Source organism: Pygocentrus nattereri, chromosome 13, assembly GCF_015220715.1.
Source record: "Pygocentrus nattereri isolate fPygNat1 chromosome 13, fPygNat1.pri, whole genome shotgun sequence".
Lineage (NCBI taxonomy): Eukaryota > Metazoa > Chordata > Actinopteri > Characiformes > Serrasalmidae > Pygocentrus > Pygocentrus nattereri.
Window position 1 is genome coordinate 21,833,548 of NC_051223.1, and position 24,096 is coordinate 21,857,643.

At 38.8% G+C, this 24,096-nt stretch overlaps 3 protein-coding genes across 7 annotated transcripts in view; 2 read left to right on the forward strand and 1 right to left on the reverse strand.

The window, feature by feature from the left end:
* Positions 1-4,828: 4,828 nt before the first annotated feature.
* Positions 4,829-17,625, forward strand: acsl5 (acyl-CoA synthetase long chain family member 5). The gene is made up of 21 exons (XM_017695884.2): positions 4,829-4,930; positions 7,311-7,476; positions 7,674-7,782; positions 8,892-8,956; positions 9,049-9,150; positions 9,535-9,634; positions 10,259-10,437; positions 10,560-10,592; positions 10,733-10,784; positions 10,994-11,067; positions 11,189-11,266; positions 12,307-12,441; positions 12,702-12,836; positions 13,009-13,104; positions 14,798-14,870; positions 14,985-15,073; positions 15,156-15,272; positions 15,949-16,092; positions 16,197-16,298; positions 16,846-16,917; positions 17,062-17,625. The coding sequence occupies exons 2-21, from the start codon at positions 7,321-7,323 to the stop codon at positions 17,197-17,199; spliced, it is 2,049 nt and encodes a 682-aa protein (XP_017551373.2). The 5' UTR covers positions 4,829-4,930; positions 7,311-7,320; the 3' UTR covers positions 17,200-17,625.
* A 5-nt stretch (positions 17,626-17,630) lies between these two features.
* zdhhc6 (zinc finger DHHC-type palmitoyltransferase 6) lies at positions 17,631-23,418 on the reverse strand. Of its 2 annotated transcripts, none has more exons than XM_017696038.2 (11): positions 23,213-23,418; positions 21,411-21,948; positions 21,186-21,277; positions 20,896-21,055; positions 20,551-20,712; positions 19,980-20,033; positions 19,477-19,644; positions 19,337-19,378; positions 19,103-19,248; positions 18,959-19,005; positions 17,631-18,231 (listed from the first exon to the last, which is right to left on the reverse strand). In XM_017696038.2, exons 2-11 carry the CDS (start codon positions 21,675-21,677, stop codon positions 18,128-18,130), a joined length of 1,242 nt encoding a protein of 413 aa, XP_017551527.1. In that variant the 5' UTR covers positions 21,678-21,948; positions 23,213-23,418; the 3' UTR covers positions 17,631-18,127. The 2 variants fall into 2 exon arrangements, with proteins under 2 accessions (XP_017551527.1, XP_017551528.1); XM_017696039.2 differs by lacking the exon at positions 23,213-23,418 and adding an exon at positions 23,056-23,202.
* A 61-nt stretch (positions 23,419-23,479) lies between these two features.
* vti1a (vesicle transport through interaction with t-SNAREs 1A) overlaps positions 23,480-24,096 on the forward strand; it is a 160,590-nt gene continuing 159,973 nt past the window's right edge. For all 4 annotated transcript variants that reach the window (XM_017696042.2, XM_017696040.2, XM_037544009.1 and 1 more), the window contains exon 1: positions 23,480-23,685. In XM_017696042.2, the coding sequence (XP_017551531.1) occupies positions 23,592-23,685 (94 nt within the window). In that variant the 5' untranslated portion in view covers positions 23,480-23,591. The remainder of the gene's footprint in view (positions 23,686-24,096) is intronic.

Genomic DNA, 24,096 nt, shown 5'->3' on the forward strand with positions numbered 1-24,096 from the left:
TGCATGATCAACATGGTTACTGCCTGACTGGTATGTTGTATGATGATATGTGTACAAAGCTACTTTTAGAATAAGGTGGCCTGGTAAAAATAGCTTTACTGTATTAAAATGACAAAAACATGATGCGTTGTTTCTTCTTTGTATTTAAATTTGTCCATTATTTCCACATCAATAAAATATTACATCAACACAGTTATTGCTGAAAGCAAACTGAAAGTCAAAACTGTGTTAATGTAATGTTTTATTTTAATTCAGGAGGAAATTTTGTAATTGAATCAAGTATGTTAAATGTACTACTTCCTTTAGTGCACAATTATTCAACAGAATTATTAGTATAGATAGGCAGTTTTTCATAATAGCTTTTCATTTACGCTGTTTTAGCTACAGGTTATACATAAGTTTAATGATTGCCAGACAGCACTGTATAAGACAACCTACAACACATGCATGTATTCAACTGTAAAAAAAATAGCATAAGAAATGACTATGATTAATATCCTATTTCATAATGTAGCTTGCAGAGCAGCACTGCTGAAGGGATCCAGTGCACATTCACTAACCTGTTTACTGAGCAAATTGTCCTATAACATGACCTATAATGATAACTGGCCTATAATATTGCTGACAGAAATTAGTTTTTTAAATGCAGTGTCATTAGACTCTTAGAACTGATTGGTAACTATCCTGATAGCAGATTTTCACAGTAAGGCATAATTAATGCTTTATTGATTATGGCTGGCTGATGATGATTGATCGTCTCACTTTCCATAATTTTGGTGACCAGAGAGCCATACTTCATGCTAGGGTGGCAGTGGCCACCTCTGGCCACCCCACCAATATAATCAGTTTCGTTGTTCAAACCTCCTGGCACTGGACATATCCCTTCTGTGGTATGCTCTCCTGCAGTTCTGAACAGCACAGTTTTGGAGGTCCCACCCCTAAAGAAAATTAAAATAATTAACATTACAGCAGTTCTCATAATCCAGCAACTGCAAGTGCTGGAGCTTTTGTTGCTCTTTATCACACCTATTAAATCTTTGTTATGCTTAGATAATACTTGGATTGGAAAACCACTTGTCAGTCAGTTTAGTCTTTCTCAAGTTTGTGCGGATCCCTTAATGTGGAAGAATATGTCATAACCTCATTATGCTTTTATGTTCAGACTTGGCGTCGGCGATCAAAGGTCAGAAAGCAGCACAGCCCAGATTTCTGAAATGACATTCTGCATCATGTGTACGTACATAATGCGTTTTCGTCTCATATAACAGATCAGACTGATAGTGAAGAGCAAAGGATGGAAGTTTTGAATCCAAACGTCAAAGCGGCCTTGTTTTGAACCTGTCTTCTGTCTTTCAACTTTGACCCACTGACGACTACAATGGACAACATCCATCCTTCGGCAAAATCAGAAACATGGGCTGTGACTCTTCCACTCTTTCTTTCCATGCCACCTTTTATCAGCCACAGATTACAAATAGTCCAAAGGTGCTTGCAGCTTATCAGCTTCCTCACCCTTCATTACGTTCAATTGTCAAAGTTCAGCCGAGGCACCTGAAGAGCTGTGATAATGATGCAGAGAGCGAGAGAATAGAGTGGTGCGTTCACAAGGTCACGCTCTGCCGTACCTGCCTGCTGCTGAAATGTGTTAATGATGGAAGATGAGTGGCTCTCTGGCTCAGGTGCTGCTCTCTTGTTAGCAGCTGTCTCTGATTTTCTGCTGACTGATGACTGTTTTTCAGCAAAGCTGTGAACGATGTGCTGAATCATCAAACACAAGACGGCAAGTCATCTGGGTGAAAATAATAAACAGACACCGTCTTTGGACTGCACTAGAGCATGTCTCTAGGATTGTGTGGCACAACTGAACATCCTATTAGCACTTTAGAATACTTGATCATGCCCCACACTTCCATTCAATCAAATAGAGCCAGCATACATGGAGTTTATTACCTGTCCATGCTCTGCCCATAGATCAGTTTTGGATAAGATTTATAGAATGCTGGAAAATTCAACCTAATAAGTATTGTTTGGAGCTCAGATTTGCTACACAATGTTGAGTTAATAGTGCGAAATGCTATGCTAGCGAGCTGAATTATGCTGTTGTAGCTTATAGCTCATCAAATCTAGGCCAAAATGCTAACACCAGCTAAGGTACGCAATAAAAAATGAATAATATGATGTTTAATATGCGTGTAAAACTTCTGTGATCTGAATGATGCAAGTTAATAAATTGTGTGCTAGAATTTCAGTGACGTTTTAATTTGAGTGGTCCTTTTTAGATGAAACAAACACTCAGTGGTCTTGCAGTAACATGTCCAAAACATATGAGGGTTAGGATTAGGTTTTGGGATGAGGTTAAGGTAGGAGTAAGGATTAAGGCCTGGGTTAGGGTTAGGTTTTTGCATAATGGAAGTAACATATTAACAATACATATACTTATTGTAAGTAATGTGTCAACAGAACATCTACAAGATATTTACACTAACGTATTCATGTACTGCACTGCTGCTTCTTCACTGATATGTGATTGATAATCTGTTAAGAGTTTATTGCACCGCGTTCCAAATTATTATGCAAATGATATTTTTCCCTGATTTTCATAAATGGTCGATGCAAATGAGTCAGTATAATGAAAGTCATCACCCGTTTTTATTTTATTGAACAAACCTCCCAATGATAACAGTGTATTCTTCAAAAAAAAAAAATGCACTGTTCCAAATTATTATGCACAGTAGAGTTTCAAAACATTTTATAGGTTGTAAAGAACTGAAAATGGTCATTTGTTGAATTTGCAGCATTAGGAGGTCACATTCACTGAAATCAAAAGCTATTTCAATCAAAAACATCCTAACAGGCCAAGTTACATGTTAACATAGGAACCCTTCTTTGATATCACCTTCACAATTCTTGCATCCATTGAACCTGTGAGTTTTTGGAGAGTTTCTGCTTGAATTTCTTTGCATGATGTCAGAATAGCCTCCCAGAGCTGCTGTTTTGATGTGAACTGCCTCCCACCCTCATAGATCTTTTGCTTGATGATACTCCAAAGGTTCTCTATAGGGTTGAGGTCAGGGGAAGATGGTGGCCACACCATGAGTTTCTCTCCTTTTATGCCCATAGCAGCCAATGACACAGAGGTATTCTTTGCAGCCTGAGATGGTGCATTGTCATGCATGAAGATGATTTTGCTCCGGAAGGCACGGTCCTTCTTTTTGTACCATGGATGAAAGTGGTCAGTCAGAAACTCTATATACTTTGCCGAGGTCATTTTCACACCTTCAGGGACCCTAAAGGGCCGTACCAGCTCTCTCCCCATGATTCCGGCCCAAAACATGACTCCGCCACCTCATTGCTGGCGTAGCAACCTTGTTGGGACATGGTGGCCATTCACCAACCATCCACTACTCCATCCATCTGGACCATCCAGGGTTGCACAACACTCATCAGTAAACTAGACTGTTTGGAAATTAGTCTTCGTGTATGTCTGGGCCCACTGCAACCGTTTCTGCTTGTGAGCACTGGTTAGGGGTGGCCGAATAGTAGGTTTATGCACCACAGCAAGCCTCTGAAGGATCCTACACCTTGAGGTTCGTAGGACTCCAGAGGCACCAGCAGCTTCAAATACCTGTTTGCTGGTTTGTAATGGCATTTTAGCAGCTGCTCTCTTAATCCGATGAACTTGCCTGGCAGAAACCTTCCTCATTCTGCCTTTATCTGCACGAACCCGTCTGTGCTCTGAATCAGCCACAAATCTCTTCACAGTGCGATGATCACGCTTAAGTTTTCCTGAAATATCTCATGTTTTCATATCTTGTCCAAGGCATTGCACTATTTGACGCTTTTCGGCAACAGAGAGATCCTTTTTCTTTCCCATGTTGCTTGAAACCTGTGGCCTGCTTAATAATGTGGAACATCCTTCTTAAGTAGTTTTCCTTTAATTGGGCTCACCTGGCAAACTAATTATCACAGGTGTCTGAGATTGATTTCCGTGAGATTGATCCACAGAGCCCTGAGACACAATACCATCCATGATTTTAATTGAGAAACAAAAAAATGAATCTTTATGACACTTCAATCCAATTTGCATAATACATTGGAACGTGGTGTAATTATCTACAAAGGACCACTCCAAATAAAGTGTTACCCAAGAGGATGCATTTGTCAACTTCAGTTAATGTTAATGTCTTTAATCATTGATTTTAAACATTGAAAGTAAATAAATAGTGCATTTAAAGTATAGGTTTCACTTCAGTGGACTTCAGACTTCCCTGGACTTTTTCAAAAATGTAGCTAAACTAAAACGAACTGAAACAATGAATTGTTTTTATAGTAATTGAGGAGCATGTCTTCAACAATAGGGGTGTTACCATCACCAGTGGTAAAGTCAGCTGACTCTATGCCAGTGCACCCACTGGCTTTGTGGGACATTTGACTGATTTTTAGATAAGTGCAGGTACAAGGACAAAACTAAAGGATGAATGCCAAGATATTTTTACCTGAACTCTGAAACATTTTGCCAGGTCAAATGCACAATACAGAGTCAAATTGACCTGCGAAAACAAACCTCTAGATTAAGCTCTCTCTCTCTTGCATTTACATTGATAGCTTTTTAGTAAGAATATTAGTAAGTTTTTCATGCTGGACATAAATGCACACTTACGCCAGAAGATTATTGCAACATCTCTAATCCTCATTGTTTTATTGAAACATTGCCACTCTGTGTTTATGTCTATACTCATTTTTATTATCAGGCAATAGATAGCAGCCATGGTTCAAAGGTCTTTTGGGTGTTGTGAGCTATTTTATGGGACCTGTACACATACCTTCCTCAGCCTTCCTGTGTGACATTACCATTCAGGAGACTTGCTCTGTGAGCTGTTGTTTCCAGCTTCATTACCTGAGGGACGGCAGACTCCTGCAGGACATACAGGTACTGGACTAGACCTAGAACTGACACTGTATTATCATGTTTAACATTAACATTGTAATATCTCAATAAGACTGATTAACTGGTGGTGCTCCCTTCTCCATGTGGTGAGGTGTCATGTTTGCCATGCTGGGCATCAGTGACAAGGACAGGGTCAACGCTGAGTCAATAAGATAGATAAACTCTTTACAAGGTAACTTGCGCCAGCTGTTTAAGGAACGTTTTGAGAACTTTACTAGAGAATTTTAGCGTTGCACACAGTTAACTGTATCAAACTAGAATTGAATGGAGTGAACAGGAGTCACTTGTTGAATCGCTATCAAGCAGAAAAAAAGCAGTTGGTTCTTTAAGAGTTTTTAGTAAAGAAAATGGTTCTGTACAGAACCATGACCCCTGAAGCACAATTTGCATGCTTAAATGATTCTTTGCATGGTGAAATGGTTCTTCAGAGTTATTTGAGAGAGTGTTTATATGGTTCTAGAACCTTCTTCTGGCTCTGTATAGCACCAAAAAAGGGTTCCTCTATTGTTACAACATCAAGCTTGTAACAAGAACCCTTTTAGGGGATACACAGAACCATTTTCAAAAATGTTCTAGATAGAACGTTATACAACCAATTCTCCATGTAAATAACCATTTGCGCACACAATATTTCTAAATAGGACCATTACCTTCACTAAAGAGACCATCTTTTTTAAGAATGAAGGAAAGCACTGAAATGTGTGGTGCAGGGGACTCTGTGTCTAGGGGCCAGATTCATTATAGTGAATTAAATCTTGCATTTTTTTACCTTTTCTTTAAAGAACACATCTAAAAATATATTGTAAAATATGTTCTTGTTGCGGTTTTAGAATGAGTTTTAATAGTTACTTCAGGATTTTTATAACACATGTTGTTTTTTAAATAAGTAAAGAGTTGGCTGTGTTTCTGTCTGAAAGGTTACGTTAATGGTTCTCATCAAGATATCAAAATCCTTCAACCCGACAGGAAACAAGGTCAATGGTTCTGACTCAGAAGTTGTTAAAGTTGGTAGCTAGGTTAGCTCGTTAGCTATAGCAGAAAAAGTTGTACTGCTTAGGAACCTGTGGTTAATGTGGACGTACTATGTACATCACTACTCTTCTGCCATTTCCAGTTCTGTTTACTGAAGTCATTTGAATGTTTCCTCACTTTTCGCTTCCAGTTCGATGTTCATATATATATATATATATATATATATATATATATATAATATATATATATATATATATATACATATATATATATATATATATATAAATTGTTCTTCTGATTGATGGAGAATGTGCTGTAGACAGTTCTACATAGAACCTTTTAGAAAAAAGTAACAACAGGAGAGTCCTTTTGGGTGCTATATAGAACCCTTTTCAAAAAGGATGCTCCATCAACCTGAAGAACCATTTAATGAGGCAAGGAATACTTTAATCATGCAAAGGGTTCTTTGAGTGTCCATGGTTCTACATGGAACCATTTTCTTTACTAACGGACCCTTGAAGAGCTATCTTTTTTCAGTGTGGTGTACATGTGGTGTAGTGTTAAAACTAGTAGCAACGTCATTACACATCCATTCATTAGTGTATGTTAAGTATAGTAGTATGCAGCTAAATGTAAGTATTTATATTATGTGAATATTATGCTTCTCTCAGTTGTTGGCACATACTTGCAGAAACAGTACATTCGCTGATGCACACTTTATCCCATCAGCCTAGATGTGAGGGATCGTAATGCTGTGTGCTTTAGTAAGTCCTCACGTTGGCACTGCTTTGGCAGATGTAAATCTACTTGGTATTTTTTTTGATTGAGCAACAGCATTGCATCATTTGATCTAAACTCTGAGCACAGTTATGCAAGATCAAAATGATTTTGCAGCTTATTAGTATCTTTACTTTTGTGTCTTTAAATCAGAACCTAATGGAAAACAATTATAAGCACTGAAATGCTTTATTCTGTAGTTTATGTATCCAAAACTGAATTGAATTCTTATCTACATTGTAAACTGAAGAGAGTAAATTCTGTCAATTACTATAATTTACAGGATCCTACAAAAGTGTTGTAGAATACTCAAAGACAGAACTACAGAAATAATGCAGACATGAGATTATTACAAAGTGTTTCTCAGCACTATAGAAATCTTGTACTTTCTTATAGCATTAAATACAGTTCTGTTTTATGGGCTATATGAGCTCTGTGTTGCCGTCATTGTAGCATATTATAACAGACAGATTAGCTATAATCACTCTAACCTTGAACTTTACATATACATACCAGTGGGAACACAACTACATGAAAACACTTGTAGACATATGATATTGTTTTCATCATAGATTGTTCATATTTGATTTATTGTACTGTTTTGCCCCAACAGGTCTGACAGCATGGATTTCTTGTTTGCGTTTCTTTTCTCTCCTCTGCCAACCCCGGCGCTGGTGTTCTTGTTTTCTCTGGGTGCAGCCGCCTTATTTTATGTCAACACCAGGCCGAAGCCCCTGAGGCCGCCTGTAGACCTGAACAGGCAGACCGTGGGTATTGCGGTGAGAGTGCTCCTCCTGTCCTGTAGACACTACAAACATATCACAGTGGCACACAAACAAAACAGGTTGACATGACACCAGATGGACTGTCATAAATGGAATTGATATTATAAAAAAAAAATTTTATTTATGACATAAGTGGTAAGTCAATGTATTTGCTTACTCAGTCAGCTTGTGCTGATGACACTGATTTGCAGGGTGGAGCCAGAAAAGGTGGCTATGTGAAAGATGACAACTTGATATCCTATTTACACGAGGATGCTAAAACTCTGTATGAGGTTTTCCAGAGGGGATTACACATCTCAGGTAGGGGGCCTCCAATCTCTAATAGCTAGAGTTTATAATAATGTACACCAGCCAGCCTCTTTACTAAGTACACCTCCTTGCATCTACACTCTTTGTCCATTTTGCTAGGGCCACTTACCATTTAGGTGCACTTTGATGATCTGCAAGCACAGACTGTGGTTGATTTTTTTGTCTGCATATTTTCTTTGTTCCTTTTTTACCTTGTTCTTTGATGGTCATGACCCCCACAGGACCTCCGTGTCCACTCGGTGTCCAGTCTATTAGTTACTCTAACCTTGTTTGGTTCACCTTGTAGATGTAAAGTCAGAGACAGTAGCTCGTCTGTTGCTGCACAGTTTGTGTAAGTCATCCTCTAGTGTTTCATCTGTGGTCACAGGATGCTGCCCACAGGACGCTGTTAACTGGATTTTTTTGGTTGGTGGACTATTTTCAGTCCAGTAGTTATACTGAGGTGTTTAAAAACTCCAGCAGCACTGCTGTGTCTGATCCACTCATACCAGGACAACACACACTAACACACCACCACCATGTAAGTGTCACTATAGTGCTGACCCACCGCCTGAATACTACCTGCTCTGTGGGGGTCCTGAACATTGAAGAACAGGGTAAAAGGGGGCTTACAATGTATGCAGAGAAACAGATGGACTACAGTCTGTAATTGAAGGACTACAAAGTGCCTCTATATGGTACATAGACTTGATGAAATGGATAAAATCCTGCTTTGTGATTGGTCACACCTGTCACATTTAGGGTTCATCATTTTAATTTCATCTAAGAACACATCAAAAGAAGACAAACTGCACCTAAGACATTTGCTAGATGTACTATTAAGTTCCTCTGCAGTTTTACAACTGACCCTGTACTTAAATATTTTTTATCTGGTACATTGTACACCAGCTGTTTTTGGAAAGGTACGTATGCTTCTACCTGAGTCACTGTTTGTATTTTTAACATGTGTATGGGTTTAGGCTTACCACCCACCACTGCTCTGAGACGTTACACGTTCAGGTCTCCTTTGGATTTACCCATATCTTGCACTGTCTGTTTACTCTAATCTCAGTTCAAACATCAACAGCTGTCTCGTGTAATCAGTGATATGTGCTGTGCAGGAAATGGACCATGCTTGGGGTACAGAAAAGCTGGGAAGCCATATCAGTGGCTGAAATACAAACAGGTATTTATGTCAGTTATATTCAGCAGCTGGGCAGGCGAGGCCGTGATATGAGAAAGTATTTCCATGTCAGTGCTGTGCTCTGGTTTTCGCAGGTTTCAGACAGGGCTGAGTATCTGGGCTCTGGGCTGCTCCACAGAGGCCTGAAACCTTCACCAGATACCTTCATTGGCATCTTTGCTCAGAACCGACCAGAGGTGATTGTCTGAATGATCTGGCCTCTGATTTACATTCTGTCACTTACCAAAGATGCTGACATTCAGCCAGCCCCCAAATATTTTCTCTTTACCCCAAATCCCATGGCACAGCCAAGAAACTTGTTGTCTGAAGTTTGCCTTCAAATGCATCAGCTTGTTACATAACCTCAAGTAGACTTGCTTATGTGGTTTCTGACACTTTATGACATGCTGTTGTCTTTAAAAATGGACAAAAGTACACAACAACCATCTTGAGGTCCATACTTTCCCAAAAGGGAAAACTTTTGAAAATGTGTATGTTGATCATCAGTTTAACCAGTTCTTTTAGACAGAGGTAAAAGATTTTGTTTTGTATGCTGACGAACTTTACTTCTGTACATGCAGTGGATTATCTCTGAGCTGGCCTGCTATACCTATTCCATGGTGGCTGTTCCACTGTACGACACACTGGGTCCCGAGGCTCTGGTATTCATCATTAACAGAGGTAATTACATCTGCTTTCCTCTCAGCTTCATTAGAGGTGTTCACTGGAACAGATTTAGATATGGAACAGATTTAATACCTAGGTTCCCTTGAGGTTTAATCCCTATTCAACTTGAATTATTACAGATTATAGATTAGCTGTTGTATGCTCTGCTGCCTGCATGTTTTTTTTCACAAGAATAAGTAAAGTGCTTTTTTCATCAATAGAATAGCAATTCTACAAATTGCTACCCCATCAGGATTTACAATCACCTACTTATCTACTACTGTGGGAGCAAAACCTTGTACGTCCATTTTTGTTGTTTTTCATGATGAACGGACCAAAAAAAATGGGCCAAAATGACTTGGAAAAATGTCTGGTTCCATTGACTTACATCATAAGTAAAAGAAGTTTTTTCCTTCTCCTGTAAAGTTATCATTTTGGATAATTTTTTTTCTGACAACAGCGATATGCTATTTCTTTTATTAGAAGAAAATATATTACTCTTCTATTACCACAAGCGCTTCTCATTATTTTTCTAAATACCATAACATAGCTTCCATCTTTCCTTAACACATTACCTGTTGTATTAAAGAACTAGTATTGTGAGCAAGATCCTAATGGTCTTCTCTCTCTGCCTTGCAGCAAACATATCTACAGTACTTTGTGACAAGCAGATCAAAGCAGAGACACTCCTCACTAACTGTGAGAAAAGCCTTACACCTGTACTCAAAACTGTCATCATCATGGACCCGTTTGATGCTGCTCTAGCAGAAAGAGCCTCCAAATGTGGAGTAGAGGTCTTGAGTCTAAAGGATGTGGAGGTACACTCAGACAGCACTTATTGTTATGTCATATTATGTTGAGACCTGAACTGTTATTAATTGTTTGAAAACAATTAAAAAACTAATTACACTAAAATGAAAGGATATTTTTGTGCTTTCAGGCTTTAGGGAAAGATAATCTTCGCAAACCAGTGGTGAGTTATTTAGTCAACTGCCTTCTTGTAAGCAATAAGCAGACAATGTTGTTTGCTTTGGAATAAAATATAATTGAATGTGATTATTTTCATGTTTATTTAGATTTTCATGCATTTTATGATCATGTATGTATCTACAGCCACCAAAGCCAGAAGATTTGAGCATTGTGTGCTTTACCAGTGGAACTACTGGTAAGTGCACATCATTTACAATGACAGAATTACATAAATCACAGTATGACAGCTTTGAAGGCCATTTGTATTATCTCACTTGTTTCTTCTTGTCGACAACTTGGTTATTCCAGCTTTTTCTTTTTCACTTTTGTTTTACTAATGTGTGAATTTGTAATTGAAACTATTAATAGTAGTTTCAAAATACTGTCCTTCATCCTCTGTTTTAGGTGATCCAAAAGGAGCCATGTTAACTCATGAAAATGTAATCGCAGACGCTGCCAGTTTTGTTAAAAGCTTTGAGGTACAGAATATTACTGTGGTGGCTGAGACCATCAGTGTTGGAATTGTTATCAGTGAAAACAACCATGGAAAGAACAGTGTTAGTCAGTAACAAAGAGGAATATTCGACTCATGCTTTTCAGAGTGCCTTCACACCACTACCCACCGATGTGTCCATCTCCTTTCTGCCACTGGCCCACATGTTTGAGAGAGTTGTACAGGTAGAGATATTGCTCGCTAACACAATTACATATATCTCAATTACATATATATTACTTATATCTCCAAAAAAGGAAAGCTACAGGAGAAGGATGATTTCATAATTATTTCTGTAGGTCTGTTTGTCATGAAATTTTGACACACTGGAAATAGCAGCTGGTGTTCTCAAGTTAGGTAAAAAAATAAGAAATGTGATCTGAAAGGGTTCATATCATTCACTCTCAGAAAAAAGGTACAAAACTATCAACTATATGAAAAGGAACAAATGTGTACTTTTCAGCCTCATTTAAGGTACACAAAACCACTTTTATGGTACCTTAAATCCACTGTTGTACCTTTGAGGGAACAATGTTTGTACCTTCATGAATGAAAAATGTACCCGCACAGAACCTTTATTTCTAACAGTGTGGAAAAGCCAGTATTTTCCTCACCTCTTTGAAATAAAGATTAGAAGCCATGTATGGAAACTAAGCTGCAAAAACAGCATATTTAGATTTCTCTGTTTTTGGAATGTCACGAAAACCAGCATATCTGCATATATACACCTATTCAGCCTACAGTGGTTCAGCTCTGCCCCTTCACACTGAGTGTTTCAGCTCAGGTTGCATTTTGAACCAAGCGCAGTACAAGACAACCAGTCAGAAAAGAGGTCATTTACATATCGCTGCTGTCGGAACAAAACCTTGAATCCGCATTTTTGACATTATTTTAGTTTTTGGACCAAAAGAATGAAAAAAGGTTTGATTACATTGACTTACTTTAAAAATACAGTAGGTGTTTTTCACCTCCTGTAAAGTTACCATTGTGGTGTTACAAGGTTTCGTTCTGACTGTTCTATGTCAGTTTTAAAGGCACAGGAATGAAAAACAGCCCGTTTAATTATTTTAAGTGATAAGTTTCATCACATAAATCCACCCAAATATAATAAGTACACCTCAGGAGGAAAAATAACATAGAAGTAAAATGTTGGGCTCATAGATAATGCCATGGTGGTGCACTAACTCTGAGTCATACTGAAGTCAAGATTGTTTTTGTCTGCCAGACAGTGTTGTATGGTGCGGGGGGAAGAGTGGGCTTTTTCCAGGGCGATATCAGACTGCTTCCTGATGACATGAAAACCTTGCAGCCCACGGTTTTCCCAGTGGTTCCACGTCTTCTCAATCGTGTGTATGATCGGGTAAAAACACGTTTGTCCTCATTTTAGCCTCTTTCACATGTCTGAGTAAACACAAATTGGATAGTGTGGTATGTTAAAGTCACCCTTTGTGCTGTTTGAGCCTCTGACATCTTGAACTTTAGATTAGTGAAGCATACATCATGTAATAGCTAATGTTATGAGAATTAGATTTTCTCTACCCATTTTGTCTGCAGCAAAATGCTCTTTATCCTTTACAGGCCTTTCATTGTTAAGCCCTACGTCTCCTCTCATCCCTTCAGGTTCAGAGTGGGGCCCAGACTCCATTCAAGAAGTGGCTGCTAAACTTCGCCATTGAAAGGAAACATGCGGAGGTGAAGCAGGGCATCATACGAAACGACAGCATATGGGACAAGTTCATCTTCCACAAAGTGCAGGTATCGCCATTAGGCCTGAACATTCAGCTGGCTTCAGTTTCCCTCTGAGAGGAATAGAGGGAAAGCAGTAGAAAGAAAAGGAAACTTTGAGATGGTAATGAAGGTCTGCTTAGTGACTTGCTGCGCTCCTGGGGGGGACGGTGCTTCAGTGTTTATATTCCTCTCTTTGCAGGAGTCTCTGGGGGGGCGTGTACGGGTGATGGTGACGGGTGCCGCTCCAATCTCTCCCTCGGTGCTCAGCTTCCTCAGGGCATGCCTCGGGTGCCAGGTACAAAAATCTTCCTCAGTCTTGCGGCTGTGTGGGAAAAGGTGGCACAAACCCCTGAATTCTGCCTCAAGTGCAACATCTCAGGCTGTGTTAAAGCCCTACTGTTACTCAGTAATAAGGAATATACTTATGCATTAAAATTTATGACAGTGTCTCAGCACAATCAAGAAGCAGTAACCAGAGGTAGTAGAGGTATACAAGTTCCTTACTGAAGTAAAAATACAAAAATATGAACTCAAATATGAAACGGATTTTTTTTAAATTTTTAAAAAAAATTTAAAATGATGTATTCTGAGTTGAACATCAGTCTGTCCAAAAAGGAATAACACGTGAGACAGAAGTATATTCAGTGTACTGAAGCATGCTAGGAAAGAAGTGTTGTAAGTATAGTCCTCAGTTGCATTTGATCAGTCAGGTTAGAAATAAAACTAATAGATTTAGGCCCCCTGGGCTTTAAGTAATTTAACCTCTAGGAGCCTATATCCGTGTTTTCTTTCTGATTTGATTAATGTTGCTCTTGTGGGTACACAATACACAAAGTATAGAACATCCATCCATCCATCCACTATCTAAGCCGCTTCTCCGTCAGGGTCGCGGGGGGATGCTGGAGCCTATCCCAGCAGTCTTCGGGCGAAAGTATAGAACATGTCCTGTGAATATAATGGGTAATATATTTTGCCAAAATTCTCCTGTTTCATTGAAAATTGGGCAGTCCTATTCCTGGGTCCCTATTCCATTGTGTATCCCTATTCCATTTGTGTAAGCAGCATCCTCACAAATGACAAGGCTTATGGTTTGTCCTGCCCATACTGGGTGCCCCCATGGTCTCTTCTCTCTGTTCAAGTAAGAAAGAGCAAAAAATAACCTAGCAAGCATAACTGAGCTTTGGAGGTAACTACCTGTCCTGCCTGATCATTTGTTTGTCTATCCATCTATCCATTTTTAGGTAGTTTAACCAGCAATGCCAGTGTTTTTTCAAACTGTACACTGTACACCTTTGGTCAAATTACATGCTTTGTTGATTTTCTAAGTGAAAATAAGTTATCAGGTCCTTTATAGGGAACAAACAGTGGAAGAAAAGAGTGAGAGGGGCATTTTGGGCCATTTCTCTCGGTCCATTCATCAGTTGACACATAATGTAAAGGACAACAGCCAATTTCAATTTATGTCAAAAACTGTAAAATGGAGATTCGAGGTTTTGTTCCACTGCAGCGATATGTTGTTATTTTCACTTTCAAATCAACAAAACATATCATTTGGAGTGCCCAAACTTTTGCATACAACTGTATAGCAGTCATTAATGGTATCACACAGACATTTTTAATATCTTGCTGTGTGTTCACTAGGACTGGGAAGAAAAGAAGCTCAAAAGTCTGTAGATCACAGCATAATGAATTTGCTTTTAAACATAACGTGTAGAAAGTAGCAGTAAGTAGTACAAACGGAGTAGTAAATGTTTTAGTTAATGTAACAAATATAAGTCAAAAAACTTGAATGAAAAGAGATCTCAAGTATAGAAACTAGAAAATTCTTGAAAAAAAACTTTGAAAAGTTCTTCTCCTCTGGTAGTTACTATGACTGCTGTAGAGGCTGTTAGTAAGATAAGACAGATCAGAACTTAGATCAGAACTTATCTCATGGTAACTAGGTGACCCTACAATAATCAATGACCTTGGCCTGATCTCATTTTTAGATATTTGAGGCGTATGGCCAAACGGAGTGCACAGCTGGTTGCACCATCTCCCTGCCTGGTGACTGGACTGCTGGTATGTGTCCATAGTTAAATCACTTTGACTTGGCATACTTGATACTCAGGGTATCCTCAAATGACCTCCACGTTTGTATACGCCTTGTGTGATACTGTCATGTGCTCTGTTTAGGACATGTTGGTGTGCCTGTTCCATGTAATGTGGTGAAACTAGTAGACGTTGAGGAGATGAATTATTTTGCATCCAACAATGAAGGAGAGGTAACCTGAAAAGCAGAGCTATTTTCAAAGGAATGTATAATGATTAGTCTTTGAGGGTCATTTATGATCATTTGTGCCTCAGGTATGTATAAAAGGGAAGAATGTCTTCATTGGCTATCTAAATGACCCAGAGAGGACTGCAGAGGCACTTGACCAAGATGGGTGGCTTCATACGGGTGACATCGGCAAATGGCTCCCGGTACGACTCCTCTCTTAGAATGGATCATTAACTCTGTCTAGGAAGTAATTAAACCAGTGGCAGCTGTATCTGTTGCTCTTTTATTCTCCAGTGCATACTTTCAGTTTCTTCAGTATGTACAGTACTGTGCAAAGGTCTCAAAATCTTTTTATTTGTGTAGTATGTGTTTATTTGCTGAGAAAAGTGTTAATATTTGAATAAACAAAATTTATAGAACATAAATTATTAGTGATTATATATACATATATATATATATATATATATATATATATATATATATATATATATATATATATATATATAAAATAAAGAGTGATTTTATGGATATTAGTGTGTTTGTTTAACCATTTTCAAACCTCTCCTCGAGAAAGCCCAGTGCTCATGATTTAATTGATTATATTAACGAGTCTCTGTGGCGGCTGTGAAGGTGTCAAGGAAAAACATGGACCCAATAAATTCTTGTTACTTTTTACTGTTTTTATGTTTATTTGAATTATGAATATGACTTTATTCTAGGGTATATTGTATTAAACTCACTGCTGAGGTAAATTTGCTTAGATGCCTAAAACTTTTGTACAGTACTGTATATCTACATTTTCTTTCCTGCATGTTTACATTGATTTTGTATTGAAATGTTTTAATGTTAGATGTTTAATCTGCTTGCACTGTTTGTTAGAGTGGGGTTTTGAAGATTATCGACAGGAAGAAGAACATCTTCAAACTGGCCCAGGGTGAATACATTGCTCCTGAAAAGATTGAAAATGTATATGTTCGGAGTGCTTTAGTTGCACAAGTGTTTGTTCATGGGGACAGTTTGCAGGTAGGTAACATCTCTTCAGTTCACATTAATACTCCAAATTCTGTGTAATGGTGTATTAGACAGTTCAGCAAAGAGTGGATGTGTAATCTCTTTAATGTGGTCAGTCCTGCTTAGTGGGCATAGTGGTGCCAGACCCTGAAGTGCTGCCCGGCTTTGCTGAAAAGCTTGGAGTTACGGGAACAATGGAGGATCTATGTAAAAACGAGGTCTGTATTTTTGCTTTGCAAACTAATTATAATAACAATAATAATAATAATATTTTAACACCATAACAACAATAATATGCTGATACATAGCTTAGGCATTTCCATTCAGTATTGCAGTTTTGCTAAGGAAATCATTACTGCTTACACTTTGCACAACTTCTATTTTATTTAACATATTTATAACAGCAAAACATAAAATTGAAAATGTGGCATAACTTTTACACATAACGTGTCATAACTTTTGCATTAATGTGATCTTTGTGGAGAATGTGTTAACTTATTTTCACTTCAATCAACAAGTCATGTCATTTCACTAGGGGTGCTCAAACTGTATGTAAATGTATTTGTTTTCATTACATCACAAAATGAATGGACTTAAAACTGGTCATTTTTGCAGCTTGGACTATATAGTCTGAGGAGAGATGTTTACATACATTAAACATATAAAAAATAGATTTCCATATGATGGCCCACTTACTGTAACTCACTCTCTGCAGCAAACATGATCTTATAGAATGTGAAACCAGACTGCTTTCTGTCGTTACAGAAAATTAAAAAAGCCATCATCTCTGACCTCATCAAGCTGGGACATGAAGCAGGTCTCAAATCATTTGAACAAGTAAGAATCATTAATGGGTCTGAGAAATCTTTTATAAGGGCAGTGATTTTTAGTTTAAAAGGTATGCAAATATAAGATAAACACACAAACATGCAGACCGAAACAAAAACAAACATACATTGCTAATATTGCTGTTTTTTCTAGGTAAAGGACCTGTATCTACACCCTGAACAGTTCACTGTAGAGAACGGCTTTCTGACTCCAACTCTGAAGGCTAAAAGAGCTGAGCTCAGCAAATTTTTCAAATACCAGATTGACAGTCTCTACGCTAACATGCAGTGATGTGTCCAAGAAGACCACAGGACACTGGATTGAGTTCCTGTGACCTACTGACCTCTGAAAAAAGGGGACTTACTTCATTAACTGTGCAGATCTTGATCACAAGCTATAGATTTCAGTACTTGCCTCTGATGACAGAAATGGCAGTATATGCTTTGTACACATATACACCACCTGGGAAAGCTTGGCTGTGTCCTCCAGAGTTTTACTGAACAACTTGGACCTACATATAATATAGCTTTGCATGTATTTCAACATATTATGCACTGAAAAGAGGTATATCATTTTCTTTGTTGTTTTATATGAAAACAAGCAAAAAAATAGACAAACAAGCAGTTTTTGTACAGAGCAGAATTGTTTACTTCTCTTGTGAGGTTGACATCAGTTTTACAAAAATAATACAAAATAAAATTAAGGTATTTTTCTGTACAAAGAATACAGAGAAATTGCATGACTAAGAACTTGTTACAACTGGCAAAGGCATTGCATAAACAGTGTGGACAAAAAAAGAGAGAAAAGAGAAAGAGAGAGAACAACAAATTCAAGTAAACATTCGCTCAAATCCTAAAAACGTGCCCCAAATCATCAACTCATGAAAAATGACAGTTTCCTTCCTCACCACATTTCACTTATTAACTTGTCTTTGGAGATGTTACAGAGGTACACAAGTTCACTTAAGGAAGCGGAATTTGCTGGTTTAAAGAGTTATTTGCTTTACTATCTGGTGATGCAGACTAAGACTGCCCTTAAAACGCTTCAGTCAGAAAGCAGACATTGCTGGAAAGCTCCTCTATTTGCATTTCTACTTCCTGTAACATGAGTATCTCAGGCATCAGCCATCAACAGAAATACAAGAAGGTGCCCAGTCAGTAAATCAGACCACAGGACGTCCCTACACAAGCCGACCAGTACAGTAAAGTAAATTACCACTTTATTTGTCTTTCTTTTCTTCACTTGCTGATGTATTGTTTGCCGAGTCATAGAGACACTTTTCCACGCATCGCCGTGGAAACCATCCTCTCACACGAACCGCAGCTAAAAGAGCAGAGACAAAAAAAGCAACAAACATATTTAGTAGGTAACATATATAAACAATCCCACTGTAGGCAATATTTAAAGGGGAGTTCCACAATTTTTTGTAATTTCAATAAATTAATCATTAAGATCTAAACAGTGATTCATAGCAGACTGATGCAAAATGCTCCACTCTAACGAAAGTTGCCATTTCAGATTTATTCACAGTGACGATGACAGGAATCAGATGTGCGGAGAGTTTAAAGCCTCTAAAAGCTCCCTCACAGAATATTATTACGCAATACCTTTTGCAAATACACTGGCTGATGTGCAACATATTGTTTTATGATAGTTTTTTGATAAAGTTTGGCTTAAAATGCACTTTACACGCTATTCATGAGGGAGAGGTACATGCAGGGTACTGTAAAGCAAAATAGGCCCCAAAGGAAAGTTGTTTTTTATTTTTTTTAATTTACAACTATTTTACCATCATAAACCCTAAATGATGTTATTAAAACTTTTGACTGGTCATTTCTGGATAGCAAAATAATAAAATGGGGATGATGAAATCTTTTTAGCGCATTCATCCCAAGCCCTGGGTTCCTATCACCACCATTCTAAAGAAAATCTGAGTCAGTAAGTTCCTCAACAATCACTGTGAACGCCTTTGTTTACATTTCAACGACTGAATTAAGCAGAAATTTGAAAAAGAAAATACTGGAAATTGATGTCATTTACTAATGACTACCTTTAGTCTGCTCCTCATCCAAAACTTTGTCCCCATACATCCACCACCTGAAGTGTAAATAAAAACAATTACTTATATCAATTCTTCTTTGTTAAAACATTTAAATAGGTCAAGCACTGTGTTCTCAGTAAGGGAATGACTCACTTTGTTCCTCTTGTGGCAAAGATGGTCTCCCCTTTACTAAGCTGGATCCTGGGTTCCTCTGTACAAGGTGTCCTAAGAAATGTGTTAAACCCCTTTCTCAGTGGGCAGCAGGCCCCATTATAGTTCTCCACAACTCTGTACTGGACCTAAGGAACACAAGAGAGTCTGGTTTACTATTCATTTTAAGCCACTGCTGCCCTCTTGTGTCCAAGAGACATCATGACAATTACTCACACTTCTCACACGCTTGTCTGCTTTTTGTTTTAGTTGCTCAATCTGAAAAAAGAGAAAACAAATATGACAACTAGGACAAACCTGAACACAATAAATACATTAACACAGTATAGTGTGAGATGCCAAACATAAACACATACAGTTAGAGTATGCTGGTGGCACTTCTCATTAACAGGCCACTCAATGCCATCTCCCTCTGGGGTTCCAGACCAGGTGAACACCTGCTTAAAGTTCTCCCACCGACTGCCGAGATCATAAGGGAAGATGAACTCCTCTCCAGTTTGGTAGTACTGGATTCTGTCTTTGGCCTGAAAGAAACATTGAGGCTTCTAAGTGGTAAAGAGGACAGTGCAAAGATGACATAATGCCATTTACCAAATCATATGATGAATATTATAGAGGCTCACTCTACTAACATGCAGTTTGTATAAAGAAAATGTAAACGCTTACTGGTTTTCAGAAAGCTTATGAAGCTGTGGTGGTATTTGCAAACATCTATCAAAGCACCACTTCTACAGGCAGTAAATGCTAATTGCACTAAGAACTCAAATATGTGAACAGCCTAGAAAACTCTCTAAGTATATGCTGAACATACTGATATACTGAACATTGTATTTGGCAACAAAAGGGTAAAGAAGCTCACCTTCTCCTCGATCCATACTTCAATTGAGGTTTTGTTTCGCATAATTACTTTAATCTAAATGAAAGAACAATCCTTTTAGCCAACTCTCGTAACAACATAAAACATTTATCTCTCCACACGGCACAGGTCACTGATTAGAGGAATTCTGATGTTTTAACAATGTTTATATATTTTAGCCAGTTCCATTTATTGTTAGTCTTTGCTGTCCCTATTGTGCAAGACACGCAACATCTTTGGAAGAGAATGATAACTACCTGATTCTGCTTTAACGAAAAGCCAGAAATTCACATAAATGGCTAAAAATCACTGATTATTTATACCTTATGTTTAGCAATAAAGGTGAAATGCAAAAAAACAGTGATGGAAACAAATTTTTCATTTTTCAACAAATGAGCTTGAATGAAAACCCTGGTTGTGTGACTTTGCAGATGCACAGAGTGTCAGTGTATTACTTCTACTAACAGAGGAAACTTGCCATCTCATGACAGCATGGCCAGTGGTACACTCATAAAACCCCTGGGCTAAGCTGACATAGGGAAAGCTAAAAAGAGCAGCTATAAATGTGCTTTACCTGTATGAAAAACAGCATGCCCACAGCAATAGTGGTGCCAAGGGCCAGTCCCAAGGCAAAGAGGGTGGCTGCAAAAGATGCCACGCTGAATGGCATTATGGGATGGTGGATGCGTCGTGCGGCACTCATGTCTATCTTCACTGAGCTCCAACCAAAAGAGATCTGCAGCAGAAGCACAGAAGACAATGAAATTCTGTTATAATCTGTCATATTAATATAATTACATTAACAGGTGTCAATAACACCTGTTTTTAATCTTGAAAATCTGCTTTGGGAGTTGAAAGTGAAACTTGTACCAAATACAATAAATCGAATAAATTAAAGATCAGTAGATAAAAGACTGACCCGGTCATACAACTGGGTGTACATTGTCATGATGAAGATAAAAGCAGCGTGTGTGCATCCCAATGGGGCCAGAAGGAGGAAAGTAGTGAAGTAGGCATGATTCAGATGTCCGCAACAGTTGTTGATCCAGGGGCAGTGGTGGTCCATCTTCATCACGCACCTGAAGGACAGGAGGAGTTTTGTTTAATTAATGTATTAATGCAAGCACTGGCTATTATATGGCTCTTAATAAAATACAAACAAGAAATCTTTGATGTAAGTACAGTTAGTAAAACCACAGGGAATGCTACCTGTTACACTTTCTGCAGTGGTGAGACCTTGGAGCTTTATATCCTTGACACACTCTACAGAACTGTAAGTACATTGTGTCTTGTTGATTTTCCTGTTATAGAGAATAAACCACATGACCAACATGCAGCTATATTATACCAAACAGACATCAGTTATTTACATTATGTTATGGAATAAAGCAGGATTTGGTATTCTCCCTAAAAACACTTCAAAACACTATTTACCGGTTTCCACCCTAAAGGAATATATCCAGGACCCACAAACATGGCGTTGAAGTAGTTGTAGAGAATAAGGACCGTCCAGTTGATGAGCATAATAAAGTTAATGCTGCCACCAGTGGTGTCCAGGGGCCAGTACCAGATAATGGAGTCCAGTATGGCCATGGAAGAGCACACAGCAATGACAGTAAGTGCAATGATCGGACCCCAGTGACAGAGCCGCCTAACCTCATGGAGGTTTTCAAATACAATAATGGCTGAGAGAATGTTCATTGTGTACTGCGTGTGTTTCTTAAATTTATTCAGGTTCCTTGAAGTGATCAGTGAAATGGTTAGATGTGCTGTCTCTCTCTAACGGAATGAATTAACCATGAGGAGGACAAAGGATGTATTTTTTGTCTTCTCCGAAACATCCAGAGATCAGCTGTTTCATGAGTCAAAGGAGTCGTCTGTGTCTTAGAGTCACCAGCTCTTATAGGGTGTGGCATTCTTTCTCTCCGGTCACTCGGTAGCTCTATTCTCGAGCTGGAGGCGAATCATCCATCTAAGGAAGGGAGCAGAGGAGAAAATGATGATGACAACTCTCCAGGATGCAAAGCAGCTTTAATGGCTAAAGGTGGAGGCCTTGAAACTCCACCTATTTTCCAACATTTCTGCATAATTAAACTGTTGACAAAATTAGTCAGAGTGGTTTGGCGTAAAATGCATTGCACAGAAATTCATGCACCCTGATGTGTTTACAGTGGCGATGACAGGAATCAGGGGTTCACAACGCTAATAAAGCCTTTTATTTACTCGATTTACATTATCCTACATGTTCTGTAAACCTTTTTTGAAAATGTGTACATGTACTGATAATTATGGTAACCTATTCTGAATCTGAAACAAACATCTTTGGGACACTATTTTGGATGTACCCCTCTGCCCTGTATTAAAAAAAATCATTTAGGCCAACAGCTTACACAAAACTATTGCAAAACAATACATTGGGCATATTCATAAACATTTCCTATCATGGTTTTGTGTGAGAGAGCTTTTACAGGCATTATATGCTGCAGATGTTTGGTTCCTATCACCACCATCGTGAACAGTTCTGACTCAGTAATGGTGCGTTTCACATTAAACCTCTCTGGATTACTCAGTTTACCTCTTAAACATAAAAAATCTGCCCTTTAACAGAATAAGCAGTTGTTCATTTATGGCAACTGAATTACTGTTTTTGCTGGACTGACTGTAAGTTTGTGTTTATACCTGTAAAGCACAGTTAAATCCCTTCAGTAAACTCTTACATTGTTTTTTCAAGTTCTTGTTTTCTGTATAAGACGCTACGACCCGTGTTCCGTGTTGCTGACGGCTATCCAGCTTTTTCATAAAGATGTTACCATAAAGATCCTTTGACATTAAATCTAGAACCTTATCAGCTGACTTACGATCTGCCTTACGTTACTAAAACTGCAGTGTACGGTGCAGACACTGTTTACGATCCTGTGGCCACCGTAAAAGAAGTTAACAGACACAGAACTCGCGTCTAATCTAAACTGAACTGAAAAACTTAGTTAGCGTACGGAGCTACCCGCACCAATACAGCGGGTTTAGCAAGCGTGCTAAGCTACCAGGCTACGTAAAGTCATGCAGAAGAGGGGTCACTCACCACTTCACAGTTCTGCCCGTTCAAGACTGTATAAATACTGTAATGCGCCCCCTATAGCATATTGAAAGGGTAATTACATGTATACAGCTAGTTAATGGCTGTCTGTGCAGGTAACGACTGCAACGTTAAGAGCTTTCCTTTCTTTCCTTGCACCCACCTCGATACTTCCTTCTGATTTTCTTCTTGTCCTCCTCTCGCCCTGAACGGTGCTCTCTCTATTCGTCTGTACTCTCAGCTCATGTGTGGACAGACCGAGAAGTGCCACGAGATAACTGGAAGCCTAAAGTAGCTAATCATTTGGGTTTATTGTCAATTTCAGCTTCCTTGGTCAAAAACGTTCACGTGAAACAATAAAGATTAATTGAAACTGTTGCCGTTTCTAGTCAGAACCAATAAAGCAGCGGCGTGTTGTTTTCGGCGAAACTCGACCGGGGTAACACAGCCAGGAAGTGACGGCGACGTCAATAACAACATTTGATGCAGTAACAGAGACGCGTAGCCTGTTTTAACACCTTTAAAACTCACAAATTACAACTATGTCGTCGGATTTCGAAGCCTACGAGCAGGAGTTTGGCACTCTTACCGCGGAGATCACCAGTAAAATCGGCAGAATACCCAAACTGGGTGGCGGTAAGTAGCTAAGCTGCTGTGAAGAAGCCTGTTAACTGAGCTAGCGTGAATGAGCTAGCAGCCGGCTAAAGGCTCAGGGAGCTGGACACACAGACCCAGGGACAGACAGCCAGAGGTTTGAGTAGCAGTCGGGAAGAGAGGCTGTAAACCAGGCTCTGATTTCAGAGGAAAGGAGATGCATCTAACACTGGAGGTGTCAAAAGGCCACTGAGTCTCACTGTTTGGCCAAGTCGGAGTTGTCTGTGAGGGTAATCTTCCAGCACTCTGAGCTGTCTCAAAGGTCTAGAAGTGGTGGGTTAAGGCGACGGGACTCGTGGTAGAGTCTTGAGTTTCGACACTCATCCGAGGAGGTGAATTCTTTCCAACATATCCAGAGTCGTACGTTGTCACAAAGTTTGTTGCACACCTGCT